Source organism: Protopterus annectens, chromosome 4.part1, assembly GCF_019279795.1.
Source record: "Protopterus annectens isolate FY-2018-M chromosome 4.part1, PAN1.0, whole genome shotgun sequence".
NCBI lineage: Eukaryota > Metazoa > Chordata > Ceratodontiformes > Protopteridae > Protopterus > Protopterus annectens.
Window position 1 is genome coordinate 907,692,515 of NC_056734.1, and position 24,781 is coordinate 907,717,295.

Genomic DNA, 24,781 nt, shown 5'->3' on the forward strand with positions numbered 1-24,781 from the left:
ATTCACCCATGTGACCCATTCAGTTAAATGTCCACATATGCAAAAATACCAAAATAAGGCATTTGGCCAAGTGAATCTGTAAAATGTCCAGGGATGCGCAAGCACCAAAATCAGACATTCACTCAAATGACTCCTTTAGTAAAATATTTAGGTGTGTACAAGCACCAAAATGAATGACCGACACAAGCAACCCCTTCAGAAGTATGTCCTGGTGTCAAGCACCAACCAGTCACCCTATGCATCTCTGAATTCTTCTGGAAAAATGTTGATTTGTGGTGTAGGTTCATGGCTATTAACATGCTTAGTGTACTTATTACCTCATGATAAATACATGACTATGAATTGTCCCTCTATGCAAATGTGTAAGGCCACTTTCAACATACTAGCTGTCTTCCCATCATTTATGTGTCAAGTATATTATCTTTTTAAGATAGAGGAATGTGTTTACAACAAGTCCTTTGCATTTCTGTATTCATACTTAAAGTCCAGGATGTGCATATCCATATAGCACTGCTCCTCTGGCATCACTGCAAAAAAAAAAAAAAAATGCAAGGCCCTGGTATATGAACACTGTGCTATATTTAAATATACTGACAGAAAGCAAGAATGATCACTTTAAGACAAAATTATAAAAAAGAACTATACAAGAAAAGCAAGTTATTGAACCTCTGTGATCCAGCAACAAGTTTTTCAAACTGTAAGGTGTTAAGCGGAAAAAGCAGGTCAAAGTTGCATTTTTCATTTAATAACCATGTCACTGTTTGAAAAATGAATCCTTCTGCCTTCAGTAATATATCAAGGCAAGGTATAACCTTCCTATGGTACTTAATTTACAATGAAAAAAGAGAAATACAATTTTCCAGGAACTTCATATCACAAGGACCCTGTTCAGCATACTAGCTACCTCCCCATCATTTATGGGATAAATATGTTATGCTTTTGAGATGGGGGAAGCTGCTTATCACAAGTTGTTCTTAATTCTGTATTCATCCATAAAGTCCAGGATTTGCATAACAATATAACACTGCTCTTGACGTATTATAGCAAAAATATGAAAAGCCCGAGAATATGAATACTGGGCTATATATAAATAAATATATTGATAGAATGATGGAATGATCACTTTAAGAAAAATACAGAGGCTCAGAAATAAAAGATTCACTGAAGTGACACCATAAGTAAAATGTCTAGGTTTGCACTAGTAGCAAAATGAAACATTTCACTAAGTAACGACTAAGTAACATTTCCAAGCACAGACAACACTAAGTGAAATAGTCACCGATGTGACCCCTTCAGATAAATATTCAGATATGCAAAAATACAAAAAATGAGGCATTCCTCCAGGTTAATCTGTCTGTAAAATGTCCAGGGAGGAACACACAGCAAAATCAGACATTCACTCAAAGGACCCCTTTAGTAAAATATTCAGGTGTGCACTAGCACCAAAATGAATCACTGACACAAGTATCCCCTTCAGTTAAATTTCCAGGAGTTCACAAGTACCAAACAGCTATCGTAGCTCTGAATTCTCCTCAGAAACTGCTGCTTATTGATGTAAGCTAATGGCTATTAACAAGCTTAGTATGCTTATTACTTCATTATAAATTCATGACTCTCAAATGTACTCCTAAACAATTGTGTAAGGCACCTGTTCAGCATACTAGCTACCTTCCCATCATTTGTTAAATATGTTATGCTTTTCAGATAGGGGAATTTGTTTACTACAAGTCTTTGTCATTTCTGTATAAAACTATAAAGTCCAGGATTTGCATATCCATATAGCACTGCTCTTGCCATATCATACCAAAAATATGCAAAGCCCAAGAATACGAATACTGTGCTATATATAAATAAATATATTGGTAGAATGATGGAATGATCACTTTAAGAAAATTATGTAAAGGAAGTGCAACAAAAAAAGGAAGTCAATGCACCTCTGTGATGCAGCAACAAGTCTTTCAAACTGTAAAAACCTAAGTCTGAAAAAGCAGGATCTACACTGTATTTTTAGTTTAATAACCATGTCACAGTTTGAAAAATGAATCCTTCTGTCTTCAATAATATGTTACCATGGTAAGGTAAAGTATACATTTGGTGCCTAATTTGCAATGTAAAAAGAGAAAATACTTCAAATTTCCAGCTACTTTATGTTTAGAAAAATTTATGTTCCTTCATGAATTAACAGGAGCTTTATTCCATGCAAGGTATGACCTTCACAGGACGATGAATCAGTAAGAAGAAAATAAAGCAAGCAGTGTAAAACTCTAAAAAAAGAAAAATAAACTATATATCTTACTTGTAAAGAGAGAAATGCTTTGGGGTGCTCCTTGAGTGGTTCCATCAGCAGCTGTTGCTACAACTGTAAATGACACCTGTTCTCCACATTTGAAGCCAGTTATAGATGTTGACGTCTCAGAAACATTCCATCCTTCGTTTGGTAAGGAACTACCTGTGACAATGTATGTAACAGCATCACAACCAACAGGAGCTGTCCAGCTTAATGCTACTGATGTAGTTGTTATTTCAGTGGCATGCAGATTAGAGACCGTGGCAGGTTCTGTGAAGGAAAATGAGACATAAAGATGTATGAGTGATACTCATCTCATGACTAGACATTTTCCTTCTGGCTAACTTTCTAGCTAACTATGTCTTTATCTCACTAACTATCCCGGTCAGACATCTAAAACATTAGGATTCACAGTGCTGGAATTGTGACAGAGGAAGCTCCTTCAGAATATTCTGAAAGGCCATGTCTCTCAGGGTATGAGTGTTGCAAAATGAAATCTCAGAAGTCTTTAAAAGTATCAGAGAGTGTATCTGCCAATGTGTGTGTGTGTACATGCCCGTATTTAATTAAAAATAACATAACAGGGATATTCATATGCTTCTGTGAGAATCAAGTGTGCATGTGCATGTCCATATGTAGCTAAAAATATTTCAATGTTTTTCTCATGTGCTCATGTGTGCAATTGACATACATACACCCATACTAATTCACACAAAATCACATAAACATACATACACATGCTCACACAACCACACAAACTAATTATTCAAGCAGTGAAACTTAAATGATTAATATCTGTAGCTATATGTTTAGAAACAGATTGATATTTATCTACCCATCTATATGTATGTACCTGTAAGCAAAGAAATAAAACCTATTGATGTGTTACTATCTAAAGCCGTTAATCATAGTCACTTGCACAAATGCAGCAGGCCTATTCCTGGTACTTACAAAAGAGTTAGCAAAGTCAGATGCATGGAGGCTATCTATGCCAGTTCAAAAAGGCTTAAAAATAATGAGACGCAAATGATAACTATTATAAAACATAGTATTGTAATGAAGTGGTTTTGTAAATGAGAGACATCCACGTGGTATGTACATCTACTGCTAAAACCAGTGCTTCACCTTTGAGATTCCAGATGCAATCTGAGAATGTGTCTCCAGACATCCCTTCACTACTTTGTCCATATATCGATGGACATGTCGTTGACATAAAAATATATTATTTCTCCAAGTAACCCCTTCTCCAGTTTCTCTTAAACATGCAGAATAATTAAAATACAACAAAATAAATGATTTTGCCTTGGGATCACTTGAGCAGGCTGACAAGGTATTCACAAGTACTTCCCTGGTACACAGATAAATTATCTCCCTCAGCAACCACTTCAGCAGCATGTTCAGGTATGTACAAGCAACAAAATTAAACATTACCAAACGTGATATGTCTTGTTATGCACAAGCAACAGAATTAATTATTTCTGCAAGTGACCACTTCAGTAAAATATCCTGGCATGCACGGTCACCAAAATGAAACATTCAGCAATGTGATTCCTTCAGTAGAATGTACATGTATGCACACCTACCAACATGAAACATTTCTCCCAGCATCTCTTCAGTAAAATGTCTAGTTATAAACACACATGAAAATGCAACATTGACCCAAATGAACATTTAGAAAAATGTCAGTTTATGCATAAACACCAAAATGAAGCAATGCTACATCACAGCTAGAGTTTCTCCTGTTCGTTTCTTGGCATGGCTTTTGAATGGCTTCTTTGTGGAGTCTGCATGTCCTCCCAGCAGTTGGGTAGCATTGAAAGACATGCATAAAAATCTACTACCATCATTAGCGGACTGGAATTCTGTGGTGACCTTACTGGGAAAAGACAAACAACAACAAACAAAATGAAGCATTCATCAAAATGATCCCATCAGTAAAACATCCAGTTATGCAAAATCAGTAAAATAAAACATTCATGAACACATCTCTTCGGTACAATACCCAAAGAGATACATGGCCAAAAATGTACGATTTAGGAAGTAGCCCCTTCAGTAAAACAATAAGGTATGCACTACCACTAAAAAAATGTTAATTGAAGCAACCACTTCAGTAAAATGCCCAGGTATGTACAAGCTCCAAAATAAAAAATTTACCCAAGCAACCCTTACAGTAAAATGTTCAACTGTGCAAAAAATAAAACAAAATGAATGATACACTTAAGTGATCCATTAGTATAATGTCCAGGCATGCACAACCACCAAAAATAAGCATTTGACAAAGCTTCCCTTTCTGTAAAATATCCTTGTATTCAGCAGCACCAAACTGGAACTTTTACACAAGTGAGCACTTCAGTAAACTGCTACGGTATACACAGGCTCAGAAATAAAAGATTCACTGAAGTGACACCATAAGTAAAATGTCTAGGTTTGCACTAATAGCAAAATGAAACATTTCACCAAGTAACGTCTAAGTAACATTTCCAAGCATAGACAACACTAAGTGAAATAGTCACTGATGTGACCCCTTCAGTTAAATATTCAGATATTCAAAAATACAAAAAATTAGGCATTCCTCCAGGTTAATCTGTCTGTAAAATGTCCAGGGAGGAACACACAGCAAAATCAGACATTCACTCAAAGGATCCCTTTAGTAAAATATTCAGGAGTGCACTAGCACCAAAATGAATCAATGACAAAAGTATCTCCTTCAGTTAAATTTCCAGGAGTTCACAAGTACCAAACAGCTATCGTAGCTCTGAATTCTCCTCAGAAACTGCTGCTTATTGATGTAAGCTAATGGCTATTAACAAGCTTAGTATGCTTATTACTTCATTATAAATTCATGACTCTCAAATGTACTCCTAAACAATTGTGTAAGGCACCTGTTCAGCATACTAGCTACCTTCCCATCATTTGTTAAATATGTTATGCTTTTCAGATAGGGGAATTTGTTTACTACAAGTCTTTGTCATTTCTGTATAAAACCATAAAGTCCAGGATTTGCATATCCATATAGCACTGCTCTTGCCATATCATAGCAAAAATATGCAAAGCCCGAGAATACGAATACTGTGCTATATATAAATAAATATATTGATAGAATGATGGAATGATCACTTTAAGAAAATTATGTAAAGGAAGTGCAACAAAAAAAGGAAGTCATTGCACCTCTGATGCAGCAACAAGTCTTTCAAACTGTAAAAACTAAGTCTGAAAAAGTAGGATCTACACTGTATTTTTAGTTTAATAACCATGTCACAGTTTGAAAAATGAATCCTTCTGTCTTCAATAATATGTTACCATGGTAAGGTAAAGTATACATTTGGTGCCTAATTTGCAATGTAAAAAGAGAAAATACTTCAAATTTCCAGCTACTTTATGTTTTGAAAAATTTATGTTCCTTCATGAATTAACAGGAGCTTTATTCCATGCAAGGTATGACCTTCACAGGACGATGAATCAGTAAGAAGAAAATAAAGCAAGCAGTGTAAAACTCTAAAAAAGAAAAATAAACTATATATCTTACTTGTAAAGAGAGAAATGCTTTGGGGTGCTCCTTGAGTGGTTCCATCAGCAGCTGTTGCTACAACTGTAAATGACACCTGTTCTCCACATTTGAAGCCAGTTGTAGATGTTGACGTCTCAGAAACATTCCATCCTTCGTTTGGTAAGGAACTACCTGTGACAATGTATGTAACAGCATCACAACCAACAGGAGCTGTCCAGCTTAATCCTACTGATGTAGTTGTTATTTCAGTGGCATGCAGATTAGAGACCGTGGCAGGTTCTGTGAAGGAAAATGAGACATAAAGATGTATGAGTGATACTCATCTCGTGACTAGACATTTTCCTACTGGCTAACTTTCTAGCTAACTATGTCTTTATCTCACTAACTATCCCGGTCAGACATCTAAAACATTAGGATTCACAGTGCTGGAATTGTGACAGAGGAAGCTCCTTCAGAATATTCTGAAAGGCCATGTCTCTCAGGGTATGAGTGTTGCAAAATGAAATCTCAGAAGTCTTTAAAAGTATCAGAGAGTGCTTCTGCCAATGTGTGTATGTGTACATGCCCGTATTTAATTATAAATAACATAACAGGGATATTCATATGCTTCTGGGAGAATCAAGTGTGCATGTGCATGTTCATACGTAGCTAAAAATATTTCTGTGTTTTTCAAATGTGCTCATGTGTGCAATTGACATACATACACCCACTCTAATTCACACAAAATCACATAAAAATACATACACATACTCACACAACCACACAAACTAATTATTCAAGCAGGAAAACGTAAATGATTAATATCTGTAGCTATATGTTTAGAAACAGACTGATATTTATCTACCCATCTATATGTATGTACCTGTAAGCAAAGTAATGAAACCTATTGATGTGTTACTATCTAAATCCGTCAATCATAGTCACTTGCACAAATAGGGTAGGCATATTCCTGTTACTTACAAAAAGGTTAGCAAAGTCAGATGCATGGAGGCGATCTATGCCAATTCAAAAAGGCTTAAAAATAATGAGACGCAAATGATAACTATTATAAAACATAGTATTGTAATGAAGTGGTTTTGTAAATGAGAGACATCCACGTGGTATGTCCATCTATTGCTAAAAGCAGTGCTTCACCTTTGAGATTCCAAATGGAATCTGAGAATGTGTCTCCAGACATCCCTTTACTACTTTGTCCAAATATCGAAGGGCATGTCCTTGACATAAAAATATATTATTTCTCCAAGCAGCCCCTTCACCAGTTTCTCTTAACCATACAGAAGAATTAAAATAAAACAAAATAAATTATTTTGCCTTGGGATCACTTGAGCCGGCTGACAAGGCATTCACAAGTACTTCCCTGACACACAGAAAAATTTTCTCCCTCAGCAACCACTTCAGCAGTATGTCTAGGTATGTACAAGAAACAAAATTAAACATTACCAAAAGTGATATGTATTGGTATGCACAAGCATCAAAATTAAATATTTCTGCAAGTGACCACTTTGGTAAAATATCCTGGCATGCACAATCACCAAAATGAAACATTCAGCAAAGTGACTCCTTCAGTAAAATGTACATGTATGCACGCCTACCAACAAGAAACGTTTCTCCCAGCAACTGTTCAGTAAAATGTCAAGGTATGAACAGAAATGAAAATGAAACATTGACCCAAATGAACATTTTAGTAAAATGTCACTTTATGCATAAACACCAAAATGAAGCATTTGCGGTGGTACGGCAGTAGCGTTGCTACATCACAGCTAGAGTTTCTCCTGTTCGTTTCTTGGCATGGCTTTTGAATGGCTTCTTTGTGGAGTCTGCATGTCCTCCCAGCAGTTGGGTAGCATTCGAAAGACATGCATGCGTAAATGGGCGTGCCTTCGTTGAAGGTTGGGCGTCGAGCTGGCACCTCGGCATTTCGTAAAAATCTACTACCAATCATTAGCGGACTGGAATTCCGCTGTGGTGACCCCTTACTGGGAAAAAGCCGAAAGACAAACAACAACAAACAAAATGAAGCATTCATCAAAATGATCCCATCAGTAAAACATAAATCAGTAAAATAAAACATTCATGAACACATCTCTTCGGTAAAATACCCAAATAGGTACATGGCCAAAAATGTATGATTTAGGAAGTCGCCCCTTCAATAAAACAATAAGGTATGCACTACCACTAAAAAAAATGTTAATCGAAGCAACCCCTTCAGTAAAATGCCCAGGTATGTACAAGCTCCAAAATAAAAAAATTACCCAAGCAACCCTTACAGTAAAATGTTCAACTGTGCAAAAAATAAAACAAAATGAATGATACACTTAAGTGATCAATTAGTATAATGTCCAGGCATGCACAACCACCAAAAATAAGCATTTGACAAAGCTTCCCTTTCTGTAAAATATCCTTGTATTCAGCAGCACCAAACTGGAACTTTTACACAAGTGAGCACTTCAGTAAACTACTACGGTATACACAGGCTCAGAAATAAAAGATTCACTGAAGTGACACAATAATAAAATGTCTAGGTTTGCACTAATAGCAAAATGAAACATTTCACCAAGTAACGTCTAAGTAACATTTCCAAGCATAGACAACACTAAGTGAAATAGTCACCGATGTGACCCCTAAAGTTAAATATTCAGATATGCAAAAATACAAAAAAAGAGGCATTCCTCCAGGTTAATCTGTCTGTAAAATGTCCAGGGAGGAACACACAGCAAAATCAGACATTCACTCAAAGGATCCCTTTAGTAAAATATTCAGGAGTGCACTAGCACCAAAATGAATCAATGACAAAAGTATCTCCTTCAGTTAAATTTCCAGGAGTTCACAAGTACCAAACAGCTATCGTAGCTCTGAATTCTCCTCAGAAACTGCTGCTTATTGATGTAAGCTAATGGCTATTAACAAGCTTAGTATGCTTATTACTTCATTATAAATTCATGACTCTCAAATGTACTCCTAAACAATTGTGTAAGGCACCTGTTCAGCATACTAGCTACCTTCCCATCATTTGTTAAATATGTTATGCTTTTCAGATAGGGGAATTTGTTTACTACAAGTCTTTGTCATTTCTGTATAAAACCATAAAGTCCAGGATTTGCATATCCATATAGCACTGCTCTTGCCATATCATAGCAAAAATATGCAAAGCCCGAGAATACGAATACTGTGCTATATATAAATAAATATATTGATAGAATGATGGAATGATCACTTTAAGAAAATTATGTAAAGGAAGTGCAACAAAAAAAGGAAGTCATTGCACCTCTGATGCAGCAACAAGTCTTTCAAACTGTAAAAACTAAGTCTGAAAAAGTAGGATCTACACTGTATTTTTAGTTTAATAACCATGTCACAGTTTGAAAAATGAATCCTTCTGTCTTCAATAATATGTTACCATGGTAAGGTAAAGTATACATTTGGTGCCTAATTTGCAATGTAAAAAGAGAAAATACTTCAAATTTCCAGCTACTTTATGTTTTGAAAAATTTATGTTCCTTCATGAATTAACAGGAGCTTTATTCCATGCAAGGTATGACCTTCACAGGACGATGAATCAGTAAGAAGAAAATAAAGCAAGCAGTGTAAAACTCTAAAAAAAGAAAAATAAACTATATATCTTACTTGTAAAGAGAGAAATGCTTTGGGGTGCTCCTTGAGTGGTTCCATCAGCAGCTGTTGCTACAACTGTAAATGACACCTGTTCTCCACATTTGAAGCCAGTTGTAGATGTTGACGTCTCAGAAACATTCCATCCTTCGTTTGGTAAGGAACTACCTGTGACAATGTATGTAACAGCATCACAACCAACAGGAGCTGTCCAGCTTAATGCTACTGATGTAGTTGTTATTTCAGTGGCATGCAGATTAGAGACCGTGGCAGGTTCTGTGAAGGAAAATGAGACATAAAGATGTATGAGTGATACTCATCTCATGACTAGACATTTTCCTTCTGGCTAACTTTCTAGCTAACTATGTCTTTATCTCACTAACTATCCCGGTCAGACATCTAAAACATTAGGATTCACAGTGCTGGAATTGTGACAGAGGAAGCTCCTTCAGAATATTCTGAAAGGCCATGTCTCTCAGGGTATGAGTGTTGCAAAATGAAATCTCAGAAGTCTTTAAAAGTATCAGAGAGTGTTTCTGCCAATGTGTGTATGTGTACATGCCCGTATTTAATTAAAAATAACATAACAGGGATATTCATATGCTTCTGGGAGAATCAAGTGTGCATGTGCATGTTCATACGTAGCTAAAAATATTTCTGTGTTCTTCTCATGTGCTCATGTGTGCAATTGACATACATACACCCACTCTAATTCACACAAAATCACATAAAAATACATACACATACTCACACAACCACACAAACTAATTATTCAAGCAGGAAAACTTAAATGATTAATATCTGTAGCTATATGTTTAGAAACAGACTGATATTTATCTACCCATCTATATGTATGTACCTGTAAGCAAAGTAATGAAACCTATTGATGTGTTACTATCTAAATCCGTCAATCATAGTCACTTGCACAAATAGGGTAGGCATATTCCTGTTACTTACAAAAAAGTTAGCAAAGTCAGATGCATGGAGGCGATCTATGCCAATTCAAAAGGCTTAAAAATAATGAGACGCAAATGATAACTATTATAAAACATAGTATTGTAATGAAGTGGTTTTGTAAATGAGAGACATCCACGTGGTATGTCCATCTATTGCTAAAAGCAGTGCTTCACCTTTGAGATTCCAAATGGAATCTGAGAATGTGTCTCCAGACATCCCTTTACTACTTTGTCCAAATATCGAAGGGCATGTCCTTGACATAAAAATATATTATTTCTCGAAGCAGCCCCTTCACCAGTTTCTCTTAACCATACAGAAGAATTAAAATAAAACAAAATAAATTATTTTGCCTTGGGATCACTTGAGCCGGCTGACAAGGCATTCACAAGTACTTCCCTGACACACAGAAAAATTTTCTCCCTCAGCAACCACTTCAGCAGTATGTCTAGGTATGTACAAGAAACAAAATTAAACATTACCAAAAGTGATATGTATTGGTATGCACAAGCATCAAAATTAAATATTTCTGCAAGTGACCACTTTGGTAAAATATCCTGGCATGCACAATCACCAAAATGAAACATTCAGCAAAGTGACTCCTTCAGTAAAATGTACATGTATGCACGCCTACCAACAAGAAACGTTTCTCCCAGCAACTGTTCAGTAAAATGTCAAGGTATGAACAGAAATGAAAATGAAACATTGACCCAAATGAACATTTTAGTAAAATGTCACTTTATGCATAAACACCAAAATGAAGCATTTGCGGTGGTACGGCAGTAGCGTTGCTACATCACAGCTAGAGTTTCTCCTGTTCGTTTCTCGGCATGGCTTTTGAATGCCTTCTTTGTGGAGTCTGCATGTCCTCCCAGCAGTTGGGTAGCATTCGAAAGACATGCATGCGTAAATGGGCGTGCCTTCGTTGAAGGTTGGGCATCGAGCTGGCACCTCGGCATTTCGTAAAAATCTACTACCAATCATTAGCGGACTGGAATTCCGCTGTGGTGACCCCTTACTGGGAAAAAGCCGAAAGACAAACAACAACAAACAAAATGAAGCATTCATCAAAATGATCCCATCAGTAAAACATAAATCAGTAAAATAAAACATTCATGAACACATCTCTTCGGTAAAATACCCAAATAGGTACATGGCCAAAAATGTATGATTTAGGAAGTCGCCCCTTCAGTAAAACAATAAGGTATGCACTACCACTAAAAAATGTTAATCAAGCAACCCCTTCAGTAAAATGCCCAGGTATGTACAAGCTCCAAAATAAAAAATTACCCAAGCAACCCTTACAGTAAAATGTTCAACTGTGCAAAAATAAAACAAAATGAATGATACACTTAAGTGATCAATTAGTATAATGTCCAGGCATGCACAACCACCAAAAATAAGCATTTGACAAAGCTTCCCTTTCTGTAAAATATCCTTGTATTCAGCAGCACCAAACTGGAACTTTTACACAAGTGAGCACTTCAGTAAACTACTACGGTATACACAGGCTCAGAAATAAAAGATTCACTGAAGTGACACAATAATAAAATGTCTAGGTTTGCACTAATAGCAAAATGAAACATTTCACCAAGTAACGTCTAAGTAACATTTCCAAGCATAGACAACACTAAGTGAAATAGTCACCGATGTGACCCCTAAAGTTAAATATTCAGATATGCAAAAATACAAAAAGAGGCATTCCTCCAGGTTAATCTGTCTGTAAAATGTCCAGGGAGGAACACACAGCAAAATCAGACATTCACTCAAAGGATCCCTTTAGTAAAATATTCAGGAGTGCACTAGCACCAAAATGAATCAATGACAAAAGTATCTCCTTCAGTTAAATTTCCAGGAGTTCACAAGTACCAAACAGCTATCGTAGCTCTGAATTCTCCTCAGAAACTGCTGCTTATTGATGTAAGCTAATGGCTATTAACAAGCTTAGTATGCTTATTACTTCATTATAAATTCATGACTCTCAAATGTACTCCTAAACAATTGTGTAAGGCACCTGTTCAGCATACTAGCTACCTTCCCATCATTTGTTAAATATGTTATGCTTTTCAGATAGGGGAATTTGTTTACTACAAGTCTTTGTCATTTCTGTATAAAACCATAAAGTCCAGGATTTGCATATCCATATAGCACTGCTCTTGCCATATCATAGCAAAAATATGCAAAGCCCGAGAATACGAATACTGTGCTATATATAAATAAATATATTGATAGAATGATGGAATGATCACTTTAAGAAAATTATGTAAAGGAAGTGCAACAAAAAAAGGAAGTCATTGCACCTCTGATGCAGCAACAAGTCTTTCAAACTGTAAAACTAAGTCTGAAAAAGTAGGATCTACACTGTATTTTTAGTTTAATAACCATGTCACAGTTTGAAAAATGAATCCTTCTGTCTTCAATAATATGTTACCATGGTAAGGTAAAGTATACATTTGGTGCCTAATTTGCAATGTAAAAAGAGAAAATACTTCAAATTTCCAGCTACTTTATGTTTTGAAAAATTTATGTTCCTTCATGAATTAACAGGAGCTTTATTCCATGCAAGGTATGACCTTCACAGGACGATGAATCAGTAAGAAGAAAATAAAGCAAGCAGTGTAAAACTCTAAAAAAGAAAAATAAACTATATATCTTACTTGTAAAGAGAGAAATGCTTTGGGGTGCTCCTTGAGTGGTTCCATCAGCAGCTGTTGCTACAACTGTAAATGACACCTGTTCTCCACATTTGAAGCCAGTTGTAGATGTTGACGTCTCAGAAACATTCCATCCTTCGTTTGGTAAGGAACTACCTGTGACAATGTATGTAACAGCATCACAACCAACAGGAGCTGTCCAGCTTAATGCTACTGATGTAGTTGTTATTTCAGTGGCATGCAGATTAGAGACCGTGGCAGGTTCTGTGAAGGAAAATGAGACATAAAGATGTATGAGTGATACTCATCTCATGACTAGACATTTTCCTTCTGGCTAACTTTCTAGCTAACTATGTCTTTATCTCACTAACTATCCCGGTCAGACATCTAAAACATTAGGATTCACAGTGCTGGAATTGTGACAGAGGAAGCTCCTTCAGAATATTCTGAAAGGCCATGTCTCTCAGGGTATGAGTGTTGCAAAATGAAATCTCAGAAGTCTTTAAAAGTATCAGAGAGTGTTTCTGCCAATGTGTGTATGTGTACATGCCCGTATTTAATTAAAAATAACATAACAGGGATATTCATATGCTTCTGGGAGAATCAAGTGTGCATGTGCATGTTCATACGTAGCTAAAAATATTTCTGTGTTCTTCTCATGTGCTCATGTGTGCAATTGACATACATACACCCACTCTAATTCACACAAAATCACATAAAAATACATACACATACTCACACAACCACACAAACTAATTATTCAAGCAGGAAAACTTAAATGATTAATATCTGTAGCTATATGTTTAGAAACAGACTGATATTTATCTACCCATCTATATGTATGTACCTGTAAGCAAAGTAATGAAACCTATTGATGTGTTACTATCTAAATCCGTCAATCATAGTCACTTGCACAAATAGGGTAGGCATATTCCTGTTACTTACAAAAAAGTTAGCAAAGTCAGATGCATGGAGGCGATCTATGCCAATTCAAAAAGGCTTAAAAATAATGAGACGCAAATGATAACTATTATAAAACATAGTATTGTAATGAAGTGGTTTTGTAAATGAGAGACATCCACGTGGTATGTCCATCTATTGCTAAAAGCAGTGCTTCACCTTTGAGATTCCAAATGGAATCTGAGAATGTGTCTCCAGACATCCCTTTACTACTTTGTCCAAATATCGAAGGGCATGTCCTTGACATAAAAATATATTATTTCTCGAAGCAGCCCCTTCACCAGTTTCTCTTAACCATACAGAAGAATTAAAATAAAACAAAATAAATTATTTTGCCTTGGGATCACTTGAGCCGGCTGACAAGGCATTCACAAGTACTTCCCTGACACACAGAAAAATTTTCTCCCTCAGCAACCACTTCAGCAGTATGTCTAGGTATGTACAAGAAACAAAATTAAACATTACCAAAAGTGATATGTATTGGTATGCACAAGCATCAAAATTAAATATTTCTGCAAGTGACCACTTTGGTAAAATATCCTGGCATGCACAATCACCAAAATGAAACATTCAGCAAAGTGACTCCTTCAGTAAAATGTACATGTATGCACGCCTACCAACAAGAAACGTTTCTCCCAGCAACTGTTCAGTAAAATGTCAAGGTATGAACAGAAATGAAAATGAAACATTGACCCAAATGAACATTTTAGTAAAATGTCACTTTATGCATAAACACCAAAATGAAGCATTTGCGGTGGTACGGCAGTAGCGTTGCTACATCACAGCTAGAGTTTCTCCTGTTCGTTTCTTGGCATGGCTTTTGAATGGCTTCTTTGTGGAGTCTGCATGTCCTCCCAGCAGTTGGGTAGCATTCGAAAGACATGCATGCGTAAATGGGCGTGCCTTCGTTGAAGGTTGGGCGTCGAGCTGGCACCTCGGCATTTCGTAAAAATCTACTACCAATCATTAGCGGACTGGAATTCTGCTGTGGTGACCCCTTACTGGGAAAAAGCCGAAAGACAAACAACAACAAACAAAATGAAGCATTCATCAAAATGATCCCATCAGTAAAACATAAATCAGTAAAATAAAACATTCATGAACACATCTCTTCGGTAAAATACCCAAATAGGTACATGGCCAAAAATGTATGATTTAGGAAGTCGCCCCTTCAATAAAACAATAAGGTATGCACTACCACTAAAAAAAATGTTAATCGAAGCAACCCCTTCAGTAAAATGCCCAGGTATGTACAAGCTCCAAAATAAAAAATTACCCAAGCAACCCTTACAGTAAAATGTTCAACTGTGCAAAAATAAAACAAAATGAATGATACACTTAAGTGATCAATTAGTATAATGTCCAGGCATGCACAACCACCAAAAATAAGCATTTGACAAAGCTTCCCTTTCTGTAAAATATCCTTGTATTCAGCAGCACCAAACTGGAACTTTTACACAAGTGAGCACTTCAGTAAACTACTACGGTATACACAGGCTCAGAAATAAAAGATTCACTGAAGTGACACAATAATAAAATGTCTAGGTTTGCACTAATAGCAAAATGAAACATTTCACCAAGTAACGTCTAAGTAACATTTCCAAGCATAGACAACACTAAGTGAAATAGTCACCGATGTGACCCCTAAAGTTAAATATTCAGATATGCAAAATACAAAAAGAGGCATTCCTCCAGGTTAATCTGTCTGTAAAATGTCCAGGGAGGAACACACAGCAAAATCAGACATTCACTCAAAGGATCCCTTTAGTAAAATATTCAGGAGTGCACTAGCACCAAAATGAATCAATGACAAAAGTATCTCCTTCAGTTAAATTTCCAGGAGTTCACAAGTACCAAACAGCTATCGTAGCTCTGAATTCTCCTCAGAAACTGCTGCTTATTGATGTAAGCTAATGGCTATTAACAAGCTTAGTATGCTTATTACTTCATTATAAATTCATGACTCTCAAATGTACTCCTAAACAATTGTGTAAGGCACCTGTTCAGCATACTAGCTACCTTCCCATCATTTGTTAAATATGTTATGCTTTTCAGATAGGGGAATTTGTTTACTACAAGTCTTTGTCATTTCTGTATAAAACCATAAAGTCCAGGATTTGCATATCCATATAGCACTGCTCTTGCCATATCATAGCAAAAATATGCAAAGCCCGAGAATACGAATACTGTGCTATATATAAATAAATATATTGATAGAATGATGGAATGATCACTTTAAGAAAATTATGTAAAGGAAGTGCAACAAAAAAAGGAAGTCATTGCACCTCTGATGCAGCAACAAGTCTTTCAAACTGTAAAAACTACGTCTGAAAAAGTAGGATCTACACTGTATTTTTAGTTTAATAACCATGTCACAGTTTGAAAAATGAATCCTTCTGTCTTCAATAATATGTTACCATGGTAAGGTAAAGTATACATTTGGTGCCTAATTTGCAATGTAAAAAGAGAAAATACTTCAAATTTCCTGCTAATTTATGTTTTGAAAAATTTATGTTCCTTCATGAATTAACAGGAGCTTTAGTCCATGCAAGGTATGACCTTCACAGGACGATGAATCAGTAAGAAGAAAATAAAGCAAGCAGTGTAAAACTCTAAAAAAAGAAAAATAAACTATATATCTTACTTGTAAAGAGAGAAATGCTTTGGGGTGCTCCTTGAGTGGTTCCATCAGCAGCTGTTGCTACAACTGTAAATGACACCTGTTCTCCACATTTGAAGCCAGTTGTAGATGTTGACGTCTCAGAAACATTCCATCCTTCGTTTGGTAAGGAACTACCTGTGACAATGTATGTAACAGCATCACAACCAACAGGAGCTGTCCAGCTTAATGCTACTGATGTAGTTGTTATTTCAGTGGCATGCAGATTAGAGACCGTGGCAGGTTCTGTGAAGGAAAATGAGACATAAAGATGTATGAGTGATACTCATCTCATGACTAGACATTTTCCTTCTGGCTAACTTTCTAGCTAACTATGTCTTTATCTCACTAACTATCCCGGTCAGACATCTAAAACATTAGGATTCACAGTGCTGGAATTGTGACAGAGGAAGCTCCTTCAGAATATTCTGAAAGGCCATGTCTCTCAGGGTATGAGTGTTGCAAAATGAAATCTCAGAAGTCTTTAAAAGTATCAGAGAGTGTTTCTGCCAATGTGTGTATGTGTACATGCCCGTATTTAATTAAAAATAACATAACAGGGATATTCATATGCTTCTGGGAGAATCAAGTGTGCATGTGCATGTTCATACGTAGCTAAAAATATTTCTGTGTTCTTCTCATGTGCTCATGTGTGCAATTGACATACATACACCCACTCTAATTCACACAAAATCACATAAAAATACATACACATACTCACACAACCACACAAACTAATTATTCAAGCAGGAAAACTTAAATGATTAATATCTGTAGCTATATGTTTAGAAACAGACTGATATTTATCTACCCATCTATATGTATGTACCTGTAAGCAAAGTAATGAAACCTATTGATGTGTTACTATCTAAATCCGTCAATCATAGTCACTTGCACAAATAGGGTAGGCATATTCCTGTTACTTACAAAAAAGTTAGCAAAGTCAGATGCATGGAGGCGATCTATGCCAATTCAAAAGGCTTAAAAATAATGAGACGCAAATGATAACTATTATAAAACATAGTATTGTAATGAAGTGGTTTTGTAAATGAGAGACATCCACGTGGTATGTACATCTATTGCTAAAAGCAGTGCTTCACCTTTGAGATTCCAAATGGAATCTGAGAATGTGTCTCCAGACATCCCTTTACTACTTTGTCCAAATATCGAAGGGCATGTCCTTGACATAAAAATATATTATTTCTCGAAGCAGCCCCTTCACCAGTTTCTCTTAACCATACAGAAGAATTAAAATAAAACAAAATAAATTATTTTGCCTTGGGATCACTTGAGCCGGCTGACAAGGCATTCACAAGTACTTCCCTGACACACAGAAAATTTTCTCCCTCAGCAACCACTTCAGCAGTATGTCTAGGTATGTACAAGAAACAAAATTAAACATTACCAAAAGTGATATGTATTGGTATGCACAAGCATCAAAATTAAATATTTCTGCAAGTGACCACTTTGGTAAAATATCCTGGCATGCACAATCACCAAAATGAAACATTCAGCAAAGTGACTCCTTCAGTAAAATGTACATGTATGCACGCCTACCAACAAGAAACGTTTCTCCCAGCAACTGTTCAGTAAAATGTCAAGGTATGAACAGAAATGAAAATGAAACATTGACCCAAATGAACATTTTAGTAAAATGTCACTTTATGCATAAACACCAAAATGAAGCATTTGCGGTGGTACGGCAGTAGCGTTGCTACATCACAGCTAGAGTTTCTCCTGTTCGTTTCTTGGCATGGCTTTTGAATGGCTTCTTTGTGGAGTCTGCATGTCCTCCCAGCAGTTGGGTAGCATTCGAAAGACATGCATGCGTAAATGGGCGTGCCTTCGTTGAAGGTTGGGCGTCGAGCTGGCACCTCGGCATTTCGTAAAAATCTACTACCAATCATTAGCGGACTGGAATTCCGCTGTGGTGACCCCTTACTGGGAAAAAGCCGAAAGACAAACAACAACAAACAAAATGAAGCATTCATCAAAATGATCCCATCAGTAAAACATAAATCAGTAAAATAAAACATTCATGAACACATCTCTTCGGTAAAATACCCAAATAGGTACATGGCCAAAAATGTATGATTTAGGAAGTCGCCCCTTCAATAAAACAATAAGGTATGCACTACCACTAAAAAAAATGTTAATCGAAGCAACCCCTTCAGTAAAATGCCCAGGTATGTACAAGCTCCAAAATAAAAAAATTACCCAAGCAACCCTTACAGTAAAATGTTCAACTGTGCAAAAAATAAAACAAAATGAATGATACACTTAAGTGATCAATTAGTATAATGTCCAGGCATGCACAACCACCAAAAATAAGCATTTGACAAAGCTTCCCTTTCTGTAAAATATCCTTGTATTCAGCAGCACCAAACTGGAACTTTTACACAAGTGAGCACTTCAGTAAACTACTACGGTATACACAGGCTCAGAAATAAAAGATTCACTGAAGTGACACAATAATAAAATGTCTAGGTTTGCACTAATAGCAAAATGAAACATTTCACCAAGTAACGTCTAAGTAACATTTCCAAGCATAGACAACACTAAGTGAAATAGTCACCGATGTGACCCCTAAAGTTAAATATTCAGATATGCAAAAATACAAAAAAAGAGGCATTCCTCCAGGTTAATCTGTCTGTAAAATGTCCAGGGAGGAACACACAGCAAAATCAGACATTCACTCAAAGGATCCCTTTAGTAAAATATTCAGGAGTGCACTAGCACCAAAATGAATCAATGACAAAAGTATCTCCTTCAGTTAAATTTCCAGGAGTTCACAAGTACCAAACAGCTATCGTAGCTCTGAATTCTCCTCAGAAACTGCTGCTTATTGATGTAAGCTAATGGCTATTAACAAGCTTAGTATGCTTATTACTTCATTATAAATTCATGACTCTCAAATGTACTCCTAAACAATTGTGTAAGGCACCTGTTCAGCATACTAGCTACCTTCCCATCATTTGTTAAATATGTTATGCTTTTCAGATAGGGGAATTTGTTTACTACAAGTCTTTGTCATTTCTGTATAAAACCATAAAGTCCAGGATTTGCATATCCATATAGCACTGCTCTTGCCATATCATAGCAAAAATATGCAAGGCCTGAGAATACGAATACTGTGCTATATATAAATAAATATATTGATAGAATGATGGAATGATCACTTTAAGAAAATTATGTAAAGGAAGTGCAACAAAAAAAGGAAGTCATTGCACCTCTGATGCAGCAACAAGTCTTTCAAACTGTAAAAACTAAGTCTGAAAAAGTAGGATCTACACTGTATTTTTAGTTTAATAACCATGTCACAGTTTGAAAAATGAATCCTTCTGTCTTCAATAATATGTTACCATGGTAAGGTAAAGTATACATTTGGTGCCTAATTTGCAATGTAAAAAGAGAAAATACTTCAAATTTCCAGCTACTTTATGTTTTGAAAAATTTATGTTCCTTCATGAATTAACAGGAGCTTTATTCCATGCAAGGTATGACCTTCACAGGACGATGAATCAGTAAGAAGAAAATAAAGCAAGCAGTGTAAAACTCTAAAAAAAGAAAAATAAACTATATATCTTACTTGTAAAGAGAGAAATGCTTTGGGGTGCTCCTTGAGTGGTTCCATCAGCAGCTGTTGCTACAACTGTAAATGACACCTGTTCTCCACATTTGAAGCCAGTTGTAGATGTTGACGTCTCAGAAACATTCCATCCTTCGTTTGGTAAGGAACTACCTGTGACAATGTATGTAACAGCATCACAACCAACAGGAGCTGTCCAGCTTAATGCTACTGATGTAGTTGTTATTTCAGTGGCATGCAGATTAGAGACCGTGGCAGGTTCTGTGAAGGAAAATGAGACATAAAGATGTATGAGTGATACTCATCTCATGACTAGACATTTTCCTTCTGGCTAACTTTCTAGCTAACTATGTCTTTATCTCACTAACTATCCCGGTCAGACATCTAAAACATTAGGATTCACAGTGCTGGAATTGTGACAGAGGAAGCTCCTTCAGAATATTCTGAAAGGCCATGTCTCTCAGGGTATGAGTGTTGCAAAATGAAATCTCAGAAGTCTTTAAAAGTATCAGAGAGTGTTTCTGCCAATGTGTGTATGTGTACATGCCCGTATTTAATTAAAAATAACATAACAGGGATATTCATATGCTTCTGGGAGAATCAAGTGTGCATGTGCATGTTCATACGTAGCTAAAAATATTTCTGTGTTCTTCTCATGTGCTCATGTGTGCAATTGACATACATACACCCACTCTAATTCACACAAAATCACATAAACATACATACACATACTCACACAACCACACAAACTAATTATTCAAGCAGGAAAACTTAAATGATTAATATCTGTAGCTATATGTTTAGAAACAGACTGATATTTATCTACCCATCTATATGTATGTACCTGTAAGCAAAGTAATGAAACCTATTGATGTGTTACTATCTAAATCCGTCAATCATAGTCACTTGCACAAATAGGGTAGGCATATTCCTGTTACTTACAAAAAAGTTAGCAAAGTCAGATGCATGGAGGCGATCTATGCCAATTCAAAAAGGCTTAAAAATAATGAGACGCAAATGATAACTATTATAAAACATAGTATTGTAATGAAGTGGTTTTGTAAATGAGAGACATCCACGTGGTATGTACATCTATTGCTAAAAGCAGTGCTTCACCTTTGAGATTCCAAATGGAATCTGAGAATGTGTCTCCAGACATCCCTTTACTACTTTGTCCAAATATCGAAGGGCATGTCCTTGACATAAAAATATATTATTTCTCGAAGCAGCCCCTTCACCAGTTTCTCTTAACCATACAGAAGAATTAAAATAAAACAAAATAAATTATTTTGCCTTGGGATCACTTGAGCCGGCTGACAAGGCATTCACAAGTACTTCCCTGACACACAGAAAAATTTTCTCCCTCAGCAACCACTTCAGCAGTATGTCTAGGTATGTACAAGAAACAAAATTAAACATTACCAAAAGTGATATGTATTGGTATGCACAAGCATCAAAATTAAATATTTCTGCAAGTGACCACTTTGGTAAAATATCCTGGCATGCACAATCACCAAAATGAAACATTCAGCAAAGTGACTCCTTCAGTAAAATGTACATGTATGCACGCCTACCAACAAGAAATGTTTCTCCCAGCAACTGTTCATTAAAATGTCAAGGTATGAACAGAAATGAAAATGAAACATTGACCCAAATGAACATTTTAGTAAAATGTCACTTTATGCATAAACACCAAAATGAAGCATTTGCGGTGGTACGGCAGTAGCGTTGCTACATCACAGCTAGAGTTTCTCCTGTTCATTTCTTGGCATGGCTTTTGAATGCCTTCTTTGTGGAGTCTGCATGTCCTCCCAGCAGTTGGGTAGCATTCGAAAGACATGCATGCGTAAATGGGCGTGCCTTCGTTGAAGGTTGGGCGTCGAGCTGGCACCTCGGCATTTCGTAAAAATCTACTACCAATCATTAGCGGACTGGAATTCCGCTGTGGTGACCCCTTACTGGGAAAAAGCCGAAAGACAAACAACAACAAACAAAATGAAGCATTCATCAAAATGATCCCATCAGTAAAACATAAATCAGTAAAATAAAACATTCATGAACACATCTCTTCGGTAAAATACCCAAATAGGTACATGGCCAAAAATGTATGATTTAGGAAGTCGCCTTCAATAAAACAATAAGGTATGCACTACCACTAAAAAATGTTAATCAAGCAACCCCTTCAGTAAAATGCCCAGGTATGTACAAGCTCCAAAATAAAAAATTACCCAAGCAACCCTTACAGTAAAATGTTCAACTGTGCAAAAATAAAACAAAATGAATGATACACTTAAGTGATCAATTAGTATAATGTCCAGGCATGCACAACCACCAAAAATAAGCATTTGACAAAGCTTCCCTTTCTGTAAAATATCCTTGTATTCAGCAGCACCAAACTGGAACTTTTACACAAGTGAGCACTTCAGTAAACTACTACGGTATACACAGGCTCAGAAATAAAAGATTCACTGAAGTGACACAATAATAAAATGTCTAGGTTTGCACTAATAGCAAAATGAAACATTTCACCAAGTAACGTCTAAGTAACATTTCCAAGCATAGACAACACTAAGTGAAATAGTCACCGATGTGACCCCTAAAGTTAAATATTCAGATATGCAAAATACAAAAAGAGGCATTCCTCCAGGTTAATCTGTCTGTAAAATGTCCAGGGAGGAACACACAGCAAAATCAGACATTCACTCAAAGGATCCCTTTAGTAAAATATTCAGGAGTGCACTAGCACCAAAATGAATCAATGACAAAAGTATCTCCTTCAGTTAAATTTCCAGGAGTTCACAAGTACCAAACAGCTATCGTAGCTCTGAATTCTCCTCAGAAACTGCTGCTTATTGATGTAAGCTAATGGCTATTAACAAGCTTAGTATGCTTATTACTTCATTATAAATTCATGACTCTCAAATGTACTCCTAAACAATTGTGTAAGGCACCTGTTCAGCATACTAGCTACCTTCCCATCATTTGTTAAATATGTTATGCTTTTCAGATAGGGGAATTTGTTTACTACAAGTCTTTGTCATTTCTGTATAAAACCATAAAGTCCAGGATTTGCATATCCATATAGCACTGCTCTTGCCATATCATAGCAAAAATATGCAAAGCCCGAGAATACGAATACTGTGCTATATATAAATAAATATATTGATAGAATGATGGAATGATCACTTTAAGAAAATTATGTAAAGGAAGTGCAACAAAATTAGGATGTCATTGCACCTCTGATGCAGCAACAAGTCTTTCAAACTGTAAAACTAAGTCTGAAAAAGTAGGATCTACACTGTATTTTTAGTTTAATAACCATGTCACAGTTTGAAAATGAATCCTTCTGTCTTCAATAATATGTTACCATGGTAAGGTAAAGTATACATTTGGTGCCTAATTTGCAATGTAAAAAGAGAAAATACTTCAAATTTCCAGCTACTTTATGTTTTGAAAAATTTATGTTCCTTCATGAATTAACAGGAGCTTTATTCCATGCAAGGTATGACCTTCACAGGACGATGAATCAGTAAGAAGAAAATAAAGCAAGCAGTGTAAAACTCTAAAAAGAAAAATAAACTATATATCTTACTTGTAAAGAGAGAAATGCTTTGGGGTGCTCCTTGAGTGGTTCCATCAGCAGCTGTTGCTACAACTGTAAATGACACCTGTTCTCCACATTTGAAGCCAGTTGTAGATGTTGACGTCTCAGAAACATTCCATCCTTCGTTTGGTAAGGAACTACCTGTGACAATGTATGTAACAGCATCACAACCAACAGGAGCTGTCCAGCTTAATGCTACTGATGTAGTTGTTATTTCAGTGGCATGCAGATTAGAGACCGTGGCAGGTTCTGTGAAGGAAAATGAGACATAAAGATGTATGAGTGATACTCATCTCATGACTAGACATTTTCCTTCTGGCTAACTTTCTAGCTAACTATGTCTTTATCTCACTAACTATCCCGGTCAGACATCTAAAACATTAGGATTCACAGTGCTGGAATTGTGACAGAGGAAGCTCCTTCAGAATATTCTGAAAGGCCATGTCTCTCAGGGTATGAGTGTTGCAAAATGAAATCTCAGAAGTCTTTAAAAGTATCAGAGAGTGTTTCTGCCAATGTGTGTATGTGTACATGCCCGTATTTAATTAAAAATAACATAACAGGGATATTCATATGCTTCTGGGAGAATCAAGTGTGCATGTGCATGTTCATACGTAGCTAAAAATATTTCTGTGTTCTTCTCATGTGCTCATGTGTGCAATTGACATACATACACCCACTCTAATTCACACAAAATCACATAAAAATACATACACATACTCACACAACCACACAAACTAATTATTCAAGCAGTAAAACTTAAATGATTAATATCTGTAGCTATATGTTTAGAAACAGACTGATATTTATCTACCCATCTATATGTATGTACCTGTAAGCAAAGTAATGAAACCTATTGATGTGTTACTATCTAAATCCGTCAATCATAGTCACTTGCACAAATAGGGTAGGCATATTCCTGTTACTTACAAAAGAGTTTTTGGGGGGGTTTTCCAA

The 24,781-nt window shown here is 36.1% G+C and overlaps 1 protein-coding gene across 1 annotated transcript in view; it reads right to left on the bottom strand.

Annotated features, from left to right (window-relative positions):
• Positions 1 to 444: 444 nt before the first annotated feature.
• Positions 445 to 24,781, bottom strand: part of LOC122801337 (receptor-type tyrosine-protein phosphatase eta-like) — a 171,927-nt gene continuing 147,590 nt past the window's right edge. The window contains exons 6-13 of the mRNA XM_044070877.1: positions 23,813 to 24,112; positions 20,221 to 20,481; positions 16,617 to 16,877; positions 13,016 to 13,276; positions 9,420 to 9,680; positions 5,814 to 6,074; positions 2,297 to 2,557; positions 445 to 527 (exon numbers count right to left, since the gene is read on the bottom strand). Coding sequence (XP_043926812.1) covers positions 445 to 527; positions 2,297 to 2,557; positions 5,814 to 6,074; positions 9,420 to 9,680; positions 13,016 to 13,276; positions 16,617 to 16,877; positions 20,221 to 20,481; positions 23,813 to 24,112 — 1,949 coding nt within the window. The remainder of the gene's footprint in view (positions 528 to 2,296; positions 2,558 to 5,813; positions 6,075 to 9,419; positions 9,681 to 13,015; positions 13,277 to 16,616; positions 16,878 to 20,220; positions 20,482 to 23,812; positions 24,113 to 24,781) is intronic.